The following is a 13,447-nucleotide window of genomic DNA, read 5'->3' on the forward strand; positions in this document are numbered from 1 at the left end:
GCTCTGTGCTGACAGCACAGAGCCTGCCTGGAATTCTCTCTCTCTGCCCCTCCCCTGCACACAAACTCTCTTTCTCTCTCTCTCAAAATAAACAAACGTTAAAAAAAAAAAAAAGAAATATATACTAACATTCACTTGGAGGACAAAACTGCAGAAGGGAGCTCACCTTGCCTTTTTCTTTGTATAGGCCAATGATGGAGATGACCGATGGCCGAATGAGTCTCCAAGGAGATTCCACCTGAGTGGTGCTTAGGGAGCGGGTGGACTTCTTTACAATCTGGTATTCCTAGAAGTCAGCACATGGCAAGGTCAGGGACAGTCTCATTTATCCTCCTGTGGCCTCTGGCATAAAAATATATTCAGGTTTTGAAAACCTCAGTTGTCTTTTGGGTGACACAGACATTTCTCCCTGCTCCACCTCTGGTCCAGCAGCTTAAAGGAAGTTTATTATCAACAACACTGGAGGAACAGCCCTGGCTGCAGTAGGTTGCCGTGCCTTCCACTGCACATGAAGAGCTGCATGGCGGCTGTTGGCACTCAGTGCTGCTCTTTGTACCCCACAGATCCGACTCTTCTTGCTTTCTGGAATGGAGTGAGGAACCAGAAGCCAAAAGGCCTCGGAGATGTAGGAGGGCCATCCTGTGGCCGGGTTCTCCCTGGAAGCCATCCCTTACCCCCATGCCAAGTTCACAATCATGGTTAGAAAGTATCTTGCCATTTTAAGCTTAATTCACTCAACCAAAAACTTAGCAAGCCCTTGTTTCTTATAACACCCAAACCGTAAATCCTGACAACTATTATTCTGTACAAAACACCCTGGTGAGAAATGCAGCAGCTTCGGTTCTAATCCCTCATGTTTGGAAAATAAAATTCTTTCCCAGAAGCCACACCTTCCCCTTTATGGCACGCAAGAGCTTGAATCTCAATCCCTCTCCTGTCCATCACCCACATGTACGTGTGTGGAAGCAGGGTACACTATTTATAACATGAACGAGAGATAAAGAAAATGTAGGGCTAAAATCTTCTACAATTTAGCTCCTTGCTATTCTTCTTAGAATAATAAATTTCTTAAATGAGACAGATATTCCAGCATAAGCAAAAAAGGAAAAAAAAATAACTTTGTGCTTAATATGAGAAAAGAGACATCAGAAAATAGTTGCTATCCTTAATTAGTATATTCTACATTCAAAGGTAGAAATGAGATGTCTGCTAATGATATTTTTGTATTCCTGGCAGCTTAGAACAATTATATTTTTGCAGTTTTACAAAATATCTGCCAGCGATGTTGGCTTCCCAGACTCTGATTCATTTAAAAAATGTTGGCTTGGCAAGGTTACTACCCTTTTACTGAAACCATCATGGAGATAGGCAGACATAGCCTATGGGTTTTCAACCCTCAAATATGGAGGTTCATGTGTGGACTTAGAAGGGAATACTCTCTCACCACCAATCTCCAGCAGCACCTCCTTCCATCCCCCTTCTGGGAGCCCATGGGAACCAGAGGTCTGCGTGCTTCATTGCTCTCCTGATGTGTTTCAGGGATCCCATTGCATTTTTTAGACCTCTGCTGTCCAATATGGCAGCCACTAAGTCACCTGTCATGGTCTATATTTAAATAGAGATTAAAATAAAAAATACACGCCTTAGTGTCACTTGCTACTTTTCATGTGCTCCGTAGACACACATGGCTACCACAGTGGATAGTAGAGACATAAAACATTTCTATCACTGCAGGAAGCTGTATTGAGTAGCTCTACTCTAGACAATGCTTTGTAGGGGAGGGAGAGAGAACAGGGAAAATTTTGAAGGGTGAATCCTGGGAGAAAAAGAAAAGGGCAGAAAAAAAGACAAGAAAAAGGACAGTTTGAAAAGGGGAAAAAGTCTTTCCTTTAAAATCTTCACTAGCCTGTGCTTTCTGGAAGCCTGGTTACAAATAAGTATTTCTGGGCTTTAAATAATAAATATGGTCAGGTTTCTCAGCAGGTCAGTTAAGAAATCGCCACCTCAGTGCTAGACATCCTTGGCTCTGATGGCAGGAAACCCTCTCTCACTTTCCACACTAAACTAAAATAGCCCACAATGTGGCTCTCCTACAACTTTCTGATCCACCCCCTGACTCTGCCGGCCCAGTTGGATCATTCTGAGCAGGCCATAGGCTTGTCTCTAGTCAAGGGTTTGGAGGAGTTTTAACCAGGACCCATGCAAGTTTTTTGCTCTGCTTTTTCTCCATGTCCCAACTCAAGTTGTCTTTGGGTAGATTCCACACAAAATAACCTGATCAGCAACTGCCTATGGAACGTGGGCACTTACTATTTTACTGGGTAGGTAAAACTTTCTTTATAGTGATTCTGGCATATCACTTTGAGCAAAATATTCAATCTCTTTGAGATTCATTGGCCTGTCAATAAAATGGTGATGATACACCAAAAGTAATGACCCAACCCAGATGACCAGTTACACGTCCTTTACGACTTTACCATCTGTGAGTCTACATGAGCTTATGGATGTCATTGCTGCTACCCTCCTCCTCTGCTTTGTTGTAGGCAAGATGCCAATGGCTTCTCTGGCTGATGATGCCAGGACTCAAAGAACGCTCCACAAGTTTCCCAGAGACTGAGCCTGCCTTCAACTTGGTTAGGAGCTGTCTCCCCTGTTGACTGTGTTGAGGATGATGTAATTGAGGAAGAGCCTCTGTGAGGAATTATGGAGCTCTGAACTCTTATGAGGCAGGCCCTGGAATATTAACATCACCACCTACTTCACCCCTATCTGCAGCCCCACTGACCTTGCCTGTTTGAGTCATTACTGTGTAACAGGTAAAATCCCAGACACAGTATAGGCACGCACATGCACTCCCTCTCTCTCTCTCATACGACCCAACACCCACCCACCTACCCAGCCGGTGGTTATGCTGACACCTGACGCACCCACTAAACAAGCGATGGTGGTTGACCACAGACCGTGAGGCGCCACTGTCTCCTGGCAGTTGAAAGCAGCTCTCAGTTCCAAAACACACAGTAGGAAGGGGAGCAAGATGTCGAGATCCAACAAGGGATTATTTTTCTCTACTGTTCCAAATACTAGGCTGACTTCCTTCTAACCTCCATGGATAGACCTCGCTCTCCGTGCTACATCTTTAGTCCCAAATACCCCTGCCCACACAGATGGGAAGTTCTTCATAACACGGCTATTCCTGTTGGTCTCTGAAAGAGTAAATATTTGAAAGCCTAGAGACCCAGGGGTGGAAACATGCTCTTACATCCCTAACTGGGCAACTTTGTATGAGAAAACAAAAGGTTCTATGGTATTGTCCTACCTGTGATGTTCCAGTAGAGTCCAGCAGCTGGGGAAGAGAGTGCTTTCTGCCATCTCGGGAGACCTCCAACATTCTGGCCCGCAGGTCCCCATTTCGTACCATCAATTCATTATATTCTTCAACAGACTCTAGACGGTGTACACCCCCTTGAAAAAACGGGGAAAAACATGGTTTGATACGAGATTTAAAGAATCTTATCAGAGCATCATATGCATAAACTTGTTGCATTTATGTCCACACTTCATGGTTTTCATAAGGCCTGGTGTCTCATACTTTTAAAGCACTGAGCTCATTGCTTTCTACCAATAAGCTCTGCCTAAGCTGGGTGTATGTTGAGGCCATTAATGCCATATTGTGAAGAATGTGCCAGTTTTTGAAGGGACCAGACGGGATATGGGAAAATGTATGTTTCATCCAAGTAAGATGTAGCCAGGGTCGATATGGCAATAAATGATAGTGAAAATGCCATCAGTATAGGTGGTTTTCTAGTGATGGAGGAACATTATTCTGTGGTTGGCATAGTTCCATTCTTGTGGCAGGTGGTTTTTTTCACTTAATGACTTTTTAAATAACCTTTTTATTAAAGAGTAACAATTTACAGAAATATGCACAAATCATATAAGTGTATGGTTTCAAGAAATTTCACAAAGTAAATGTTCTAAAAACCAACACCCAGACCAAGGAATAGAATACGATCAGAACCCAAAAGCCATTTTTGCACCACTAACCACCCTTCACCCAGGGTAACCATTATCATGACTTCTAATATCATAGATTACTTTTGCCTTTTCAAACTTTATATAGATGAACACAAATGATAAATACTTTTTTTATATCTGGCTCCTTACTCTTAGCATCTGTTTGTGAAACATTGGCTGTTGCTAATAGTTTGTTCATCCCATTTCTGCATACTATTTCATTGTATAAACATGCCACAATTTGGCTATGCATTCTGTTGTTGATAAACATTTGGTTTATTTCCAGTTTTAGATCTAGAACAAGGGTCAACATTTTCTTTTTCGTTTTTCTTTTGTAAAGGCCAGATAGTACATGTTTTAGGCTCTATGGGCCATGGGTGGCCTCTGCTGCATAATCTTTAAATGTTTTTTTTTTTTTTTTTTTTTTTTAACACAACCCACTGAAGATGCAGAAAGCATTTCTAGCTTGTGGTCCATACACATGTAGCTGTGGATGGTGGTTTGCTGACCCAAGATTTAGAATATACTATTATGAAACACTCTTATAAAAGTCCTATCTGTGGGGTGCAGACCTAGGAGCGAAGTTGCTGAGCTACTGGTACACATTCACCTTTACCAACGTTGTAACATTCATGTGTGAGTCCAAGTTTCCCCACGTCCTTGTCACACTTGGTAGTGCCAGTTTAATTTTAGCCACTGTGGTGGATATTGTAATGCCACTTCAAGTTTGTTTTTTATTTAACATTTTATTTTCAAGTAATTGCTATACCTGATGTGGGGCTTGAACCCACAACCCTGAGGTCAAGAGTCAAAAGTCACACATTCCAGCAACTGAGCCAGGCAGGTGCCCCTCACTGTTTTTTTTTTTTTTTAATGTTTATTTATTTTTGAGAGAGACAGAGACAGAATGCGAGTGGGTTGGGACAGACAGAGAGGGAGACACCGAATCTGAAACAGGCTCCAGGCTCTGAGCTGTCAGCACAGAGCCCGACGTGGGGCTCGAACTCACGAGCTGCGAGATCATGACCTGAGCTGAAGTCGGAAGCTCAACCGACTGAGCCACCCAGGCGCCTCTCATTGTGGTTTTTAATTTACATTTCACTGATGACCAATGAGACTGAGTTTCTTTCAAATATTTATTGGCTGTTTTACTTTTGTAAATTTGCAGAGGGGCTGTTTTTTTATTTTTATTTTTATTTTTATTTTTATTAAGTTGTAAAGTGCCTGTTCAAGTCTTTTGTTTATTTATCGGGTTTCTGTCTTTTTGTTGTTGATGTATAGAAGTTTTTATTTTTTTATTGTTAACATATTTTGAATATGAGTCCTTCATGGGATCTATGTTCTGTAAATCTTTTTCCATCTTTGTGACTTCCTTGCCTTTTCACTCTTAATGGTATTTTATGATGCAAAAATTCGTAATTTTAATATTGTATAATATATCAATTTTTCCCCTTATGCTTAGAGCTTTTGTGTCTTAAGAAAAAATTTTTTTTAATGTTTATTTATTTTGAGAGAGAGCAAGTGAACACAGGTAGGGGAGGGACAGAGAGAGAGGGAGAGAAAAAATCCAAAGCAGGCTCCATGCACCAGCACAGAGCCCAATGCGGGGCTCGAACCCACAAACTGTGAGATCATGACCTGAGCCCAAACCAAGAGTCCGAAGCTTAACTGAGGCACCCGGGGGCCCCAAGAAATTTTTACAGTAATTTTTAAAGAAACCTTTATCAATACCTAGTTTATATTATATGCTTTTTAAAAATAAGATAATTTAAGGGACTTTAATCTTAAATGATGGCTTAATTACATTGAATATGGCTATAATCATACTACAGTGTCTACATTATACATTCTATATGTATATATACATATGTGTGTGTATAGCTATATACACATACAGATTCTTTGTAATATTAAGTTCTCCTAGACTATGTAATGTTTCATTTGATGACCTAAAATTCAATTTACCTAAACATTTCTCAGAAAGTTTTTCATGGAATAAAAAAGATGATTCTGTAGCCTTTTAAAAATAATATATTGAGTTTTTAATAGTGATGAAAAGTTGGAAGAGTGAGGATACAGTTATATTAACAGGAACATCACTAAAAGCTTGGTTTTTCAAAAGCTACATATTAACTTTGTGATACAGATTTTCAAACACCTGAAACTCCTTTGCAATCAAAGAGAAATTTCCATTTAAAAAGATCACAAACCTAAGGGATTAATGTGGATAAATCAAAAATACCAAAATGAAAAGGGAACCCTGCTGGCAAAAAAGGAAGTATGAAGTAAGGAAAATTCAGGTTAGAATATCAGGAAAAATGTTCCATAAAATGGCTTCAGTCATTTTGGAGCCAAGATAGGCAAAAATCTTAGTGAAAATGGCTGGAACTTCTTTATAGAATCTCCTTAATAATTCATGACTTACTAATTCATGACCAGATTAATCCATCTTGGCAAGCTTACTCATCTGAAAAAGATTTATTAGAAGAAAGTGCCTTCTGAGTCAACAGGGAGGCACTTGCCTCAACAGAAGAGAAACCACATACGGTAGTGTCTGTAGATAATATACTGATACGTAAATACCAGAGTGACTCACTGTTAGAAAATACGAAGTAAACATCTAAGTTTACAGGACAAATTAGCAGTTGATCGCATTAAAATCTCCTGTATTCAAATGTCTTTAGACTGAACCATATTTCACAGCACTGAATGAAGACTCGTAAGCCTCTTTCATAGATCTCAAATTGCTTTTCCAGCCTTATCTCCCATTACCCTGCTACACGAATTCTTTGCTTCAGCCTGCTGATTCTCAAAGGAGCAGATTTGTCCTCCTCCCGCATCCTTTCCAAAACCGGGGAGCCTATAAATATCGCTTGATATTTTACCTCACTTTGCCGCCATCGGCTCCCACCCTGAGGGGCTCCTTACCCCTAATCTCTCTGACAAGTTCTGCTGGTTTCAATCATTGTTCCTGTTGAGTTACTGGATCTTTCAGATGGCTGAGGAGGAAAAACAGTTGCCAAAAACTTCTCTAACCAATTTTCCCCCATTGCCCCTAAACATTTCTCATGCATTTTCTCCCTAGTCTACACCGTTGTTTTCTTCCTCTTTGGTTCTGTCAAATCTTGCCAAGATACTGGCCCTCCTTTATCTTGTGTCCTCTGGATGCCTCCCCTAAGTGCCACAACCCAGAAACACTCTCGTTCGAGCCTTATCATGGCCTTCAAGTTCTCGAGAATATTCTTGTCTGACCCTCCTCAACCATCTTCCTCTGTTGAGAGGGAAAGAGGAGACAACGATGATGAATTGATGTTAATGACGGCAACGTGACAACAGTGGCAGCTATCATGTGGGCTATTGCTACCATATTCGGGAGTGGCCATGCCACATTCATTCTCTCCATCTTTCAACTGAGACGGTACACTGATTCCTAGAATAAAAGTAATTTAGAATCCTCATTTTACACATGAGGATTCTCTCTTTCATGAAGAAAGAGAGACTCAGAGAATTCAAGTCATCGGTCTCAGGCCACATAGCCTGAGGGACTGAGGAACTGAGGCAGAGCTGGGAACTGAACACTGACTTCTCCCTGACTTCGTGCATGTTATATACATAGTTCCTTATTATGGCCGCAGATGTCTGGGAAGGAAAGGAAGGGAGGGTGACATCCATTTGTGGCAAACAGTAGCCAGCCCTGGATTTACTACTCAGCTGAATGTACTGCTTGTTCTAAATTAATAGTATAAACAGTGTTAGAGATTTATGATTTGAAAGGTCCCCAGCTACATCACCCTCCCCACATCTGTATCTAGAAAGCCCCAGACTGGGGAGGAGGATTCTCTTCAAGAGTCTCAGGAAGCCAAGGGGTGGAAAGGAGAACTGTCTGGGAGGCAGATCTTTTTGCTGGCACCGGGTGACCTTTGGGATTCCCTTAGCTTCTCCGGTCTCATCCATAAAGCGAGGAATGTGACTGTACGGGTTTCAAAGGTCCCTGACTTTTCTCCAGAGCTCTGTGGCCCCCCTGAGAACTGTTAATAAGGTGTTGATTAACTCTGCTATGACAGCTGCCCTAAAGATCTCTGTCTGCTATGCCCCCGTGACTCCCAGGAGCCCAGCACACAGAAGGTAAATGTATTTCTCTTAGTCGTACCTCGGGGGCTGCAGGGGGGCTTGGTTGTCCTCTCCACACGGGGACCTTGGGCACCACATCTGTCCTACGACTTACCAGCCTCTGGCCAGAGTACATTGTTTTGTCACAACCCCCTGTTCAGGTGTATACTGCTTAATGATTATGAGTTACAAATACAAACTAATTCACTTTGTTACTCGGGTTTTTAAAGACAAACAGATGTATTTTGTGGCCCTATACTGGTTGCTTTACTTGAGAATAACTCAGCAGAGGGCCAGGCAGTGTTGGGGGGCGGTGCTCCTGGCTGTCAGGCACAGACACCACCCCTCGCCACCGATCTGTGTGGCAGGAAGGGACTGACATTTCTTGGCTGGCTACTTTGATGTGTTTTGTTTGTTTCCTAATGTGCTCAACCTTTCAAAGTCAGATTATCTCCTTTTTTTCAGGTGAGGGAGTGGAGGTTCAGGGGCTTTAAATAACCAGCCCAAGGTCATATGAGATGTCTTTCACAGGTGGGCAGCCAGGACTGGCTTCTCCAACAGGCCAGCAGAAACAGTGCTGAGGGCCCACAAAAAAGCTTTAATTATAAGAATAGTAATGGAGAGAGAATAATGAATCCAGCTTGAATCTTCGCAGCCATAAAACATAATTTTTAGTGTTTTTAATAATTTTTAAAAATTTTATTTATTTATTTTAAGAGAGAGAGAGTGAGAGAGGGAGGGAGGGAGAGAGGGAGAGAGGAAGGACATGTGTGAGAGCGGGTGAGAGGCAGAGACAGAGGGAGAGAGAGAGAATGAATCCCAGGCAGCCTCTGTACTGTTGGTGCAGAGCCCCATATGGGGCTCGAACTCACAAACCACAAGATCATGACCTGAACTGAAATCAAGAGCTGGGCGCTTAACTGACTGAGCCACGCCGGCGCCCCTTTAGTTTTTTTTTTAATAGGAAAAAGAGCCCACCAAGGAGACAGTGCCTAGGACGCACGGGTCATAACGGGTCTCTGCACATGGCCTCTGCTTTCGACACTGACTTTTCCTCTCAAGGCCTAGGCCAGCTACTATGAGGCTATACCCAGGAAACGGGAAATCTACTTGTTCCCAAAAGCTTCAACTCCTATCCCATTTTTCCACCTGCGTAGTTGAGATGTAGATTTCATAGTAAATAGCTCACTGCCCCTTGTTCTGGTGGACCAAAGGCTTGGGGAGAGGGACATGTGCCCAGAAGATAGGCCAGTAGGAATACGCCACAGCGAATGGGTCACCTGAAGTCCTGTGGAAGTAAATGATCAAGTTTAAGCAGAGACAAACAGAGATTCACAAACTTGACAGTCACTTCATTATGACTCAAGTAAAAATATTCACGTGGGCAGCCGGGCTGAATGCGGTTTTATGCTTGGGGCATGTACTACCTAAAGGAAAAACAATTTTGAGGGTATAAGGGGACAAAAAGAGCTCATTCTGTTAATGACTTGATCTTCCCACTCCTGAGGCTGGAAGCTGACAGGCTATACCAGGCAGAGTTCCGCTTACCTGAAAGGCGACTCTTGAGTTTCATCTTACTGCTGCCCTGCTTGGGACTTTCCAGGTTTCCCTTGGGTTCCTCGGGGCCACACGAATCTTGGGGCTCATCTGTCCCAGGCATCTGAAATCAGACAGCACAGAGCTGACGGGAGAGGCCAGCCTGCAATCATTGATGAGGTCCCTCTCCCAGGATTTATCCCCAGGCTTCAAGTGCAGCAATACAGGTATCACGTGGGCAAAAAGGTTCCTGGGATCAAAGCACAAGCCCTCAGATGACCTGGAACCACAGAGCCTTCTGCCGGCAAGTTCCTACTCAGCACGCTACCTCGGCTGCACAGCAGAGAAACAGGAGGTTTCGAAGTGGAAACGGCCCCAGAGGCCATTTTACTTCTGGAGAAAACTTGTTGGTCAAGGTCACCCAGGTGGTCATGAAGACACAACTAACTATAGCCCAGGTTTCTTGACTTGTGGGTGAGTGCTTGTCCCTACAGTGCAAATTGCAAGAAATATTAAACCAGAAATTTAAATTAGATTCTAAAACACAGTAACACGTTAACTTTGTGGAGCCAAGTAAGTACACCTCTTGGGCCAACCACACTGTCTATGTGCTATACTCCCACGTACGGGTTCAGCACTGCCCAGGCGACGTGCAGGCAGCCACATACAGTCAGCCCACACGTCTGCACAGTGTGCACCTATGCTCTCGGACCCTAAGGGACAGTACAGAAAGAAAGGTCCCAAGGTCTGTAAGGTCCTCTATCCGAGAAAAGCCAAACAAGCTAACAATGACCAATTACATTTATTAGAGAGGAAAAGGAGACTCGTGTGTTTGAGAGCCCGTATAAAAAATTGGGGAGGTAAATTTATATGTACATAACTTATGAGATAGATCAAACAATGAGCTTTCCCATTTGAAATTTTATTTTCCTTTGAGGTTTTGAAGGGAAAAAGTCATGTTAGTTAAAATAGGTAGGATTCACATGAAGAAACATATGAACTTTAAAAAGACATAGAAGATATCCTTTAACACTTCATGGTCATTGAAAGTCATGTAGTTATGATGTAAAAACAAACAAACAAACAAACAACCCAAACCCTGAATGTTAACAGATAATAAAAATTATACATTGTGTATCAAATTCAGTATATGATAATGTATAAAGTAAGCAGTAAGAGTAATCTCTGAGGTAAACCCCACCTCCTTCTCAAGTTCCCCTCCCTCCTCAAATTCACCTATCTTTTTGGATGAGAAAGAGGGGAGGAGAAAAGGTCTGAGAAATGAGGAGATGTAGGTAAGTTGAGGAAGGGGCCTGGGAAAACAAATTCATCCTGATATATAAAAACAAAGATAAATTTGGTGAATCCCTATTATAATGTCAGGGATTGGCAGGTCTCCAGGTTTAAATTATTAAGTAAAGGCAAGACTGGAATCCTGAGGATGATTTTAGAGATTCTCAAGAGGGATGTCTTTCCCAACCCCAAACTGCAACATTTAATTCACACCCAGTGCAAAAGAAGCCTCTTGGAGACATGCCAGAGATCTGGGGCACAGGAGGAGACATGCAAATAGGAATAATCTAGAGAGAAGCCTCGGGGCCTCTCCTTTGCTTAATTTAAAAGCTTTATGGAAAGAACCTGTCTCCAGACTGTGAACAGCAATTACTGGAGACAGAGTTAAGTTCCTGGTTCTTTCTCTTATACCACCTGACCCGGGCTATCAGCCTACAGAGAAAGGATTCCTCAGCTTGTAAGTCATTACTTCCTCTGTGCTCATTCAGTGGGTGGCTTATTACATAGAAGCCACGGCCCAAACCATCAGAAAGCATGTTTGAGGATCTCATGTCAAGGGAGGAAAACAATTCTAGCCAAATGTTTCTGGACTCATGAAGCTTCCTTCTTCCATTTTCCCCTCTGTTTTTCCAGCACGGCCCTAGGTTTTCATACAGAGAAATTTTGGAGATGACATAAGCCCTCATATGAGTAACAGAAAGGCAAGTGACCTGCCCAAGCCTTCTCAACTCATTACAGGTAAGGCTGAGACTTCTTAGTCTCCTAATTTCCAGTTTCATGCATTACTAGGATTTTTCCTCCCTCCCTCCTTAGAGGATTTTTTTTTTTACTTTTTTTTTTTTACTGTTTATTTATTTTGAGAGAGAGAGAGAGCATGAGTAGGGAAGGGGCAGAGAGAGAGAGAGAAAGGGAGAGAGAGAATCCCAAGCAGGCTCTGTGCTGTCAGCTCAGAGCCCAACGTGGGGCTCAAAGTCACTGAACTGTGAGATCATGACCTGAGCTGAAATCAAGAGTTGGACGTTTAACTGCATGAGTCACCCAGGTGCCCCTAGATGCTTTTTAATTAAGTTAATACTTTGGATGATCAATACTGTATCGTATTATGTAGTTCGTACACCTCAAATATTTCCCACTTAATGTTCACAGCAAACATGTGTCCCAAGGTAAAAGAAAAATATTCTCTCCACTGACAGATAAGGAAAAAAATGGAGACCCTTCAGTAACACCCTTTTGTTTATAACATATATCCCAGATCTAGGCTAGATCATGTGTACAGCAAACGAGAGCACAAGCTGAGGGGTGTAGTTTCACAAGAGCACACACACGCGGTGTCAAATCTGTGTTCTTGTGATGTGAGCCCCACGGCTGCCAATTCTGCTTTATTTTCAGAATCTGAGAGAGGCGGTTTCGAAGTAAGAGAATCACAGCCTTAAGGAATAACTTTTTTTTTTTTTAAACTGAAATGCACCAAAGAAAGAAATGACATTTGGTTTCTATGATCTAGAAAATACCAATATCATTTCTTATACCAAAGAAATCTTACGTTAAAGATGGTGGGTGTGTTAACGTTACTACTGAAAGCCTGTGACTAAAGCCAACAAGAATGGACCTCGAGACGTCTCAGAGAGTTGCAAACGGCACACTGTTGAGCTCAGGCAGCCATGCAATCTTATTTCAGAACCCCCTCAAAGTGTTAGCATTGGGTTCTGAATTTAAACAGAACCTTTCCCTCTCACAACAGAAAGCTGTCATGATTTTAGGTGGTATGTAAGTCAACGAACAGGAAGTAACAATATGCAAAGTGCAATTTTGATCACAATGGGCCTCTCTTCAGTCTCGTGACTATTGTCTGAAAATGTCCCCACTCTAAAGAGTCCCTTTGTTGTATTTTTATTATTTTAGATACACGGAACAAATCAAGCTGTTCTAGGAATGATGTCATTTTAGTTGTTTTAAAATGAAATGTGCAAAAAGTGCTCCTGGAAGGCCTTTGGTTCAGCTGGTATAATCTATTATTCATCAGCAATTTCTAATTCATGTGTTATACAACAATGCCATTATATTAATGGAATCTAACGTAATTTGCCAATTTCCAAGTTAGAGCCTTTCCGTTTGGACAGTTTTCTACACTTGTAGCCTATGAGATTCACACTGAAGCAGAATCTTTAGCTTCTGGCTTTACAGACAAGTGGCAGAGCAGAGCGGTTAAGAGCAGCTGCCTGGGTACAGATCTGGTTGCACCATTTTACTACCAGTGTAGGTGCATGAGCCAACCTCCTTGAGTTTCAGCATCCTCATCTCTAAAATGGGCTTTAAGAATTAAATGATAATTTTCTGGGGCGCCTGGGTGGCTCAGTTGGTTAAGTGACTGACTTTGGCTCAGGTCATGATCTCACGGTTCGTGGGTTCGAGCCCCGCGTCGGGCTCTGTGTTGAACACTTGCTTGGAGCCTGCTTGACATTCTGTCTCCTTCTCTCTCTGCCCCTCCCACCTT

At 42.3% G+C, this 13,447-nt stretch overlaps 1 protein-coding gene across 4 annotated transcripts in view; it reads right to left on the reverse strand.

Moving 5' to 3' along the window:
• Nucleotides 1–13,447, reverse strand: part of LOC122230421 (PDZ domain-containing protein 2-like) — a 122,985-nt gene that overhangs the window by 25,105 nt on the left and 84,433 nt on the right. For all 4 annotated transcript variants that reach the window (XM_042997037.1, XM_015544396.2, XM_007097440.2 and 1 more), the window contains 3 exons: nt 9,673–9,784; nt 3,317–3,462; nt 167–286 (listed from right to left, as the gene is read on the reverse strand). In XM_042997037.1, the coding sequence (XP_042852971.1) occupies nt 167–286; nt 3,317–3,462; nt 9,673–9,784 (378 nt within the window). The remainder of the gene's footprint in view (nt 1–166; nt 287–3,316; nt 3,463–9,672; nt 9,785–13,447) is intronic.

This window comes from Panthera tigris, chromosome A1, assembly GCF_018350195.1.
Source record: "Panthera tigris isolate Pti1 chromosome A1, P.tigris_Pti1_mat1.1, whole genome shotgun sequence".
Lineage (NCBI taxonomy): Eukaryota > Metazoa > Chordata > Mammalia > Carnivora > Felidae > Panthera > Panthera tigris.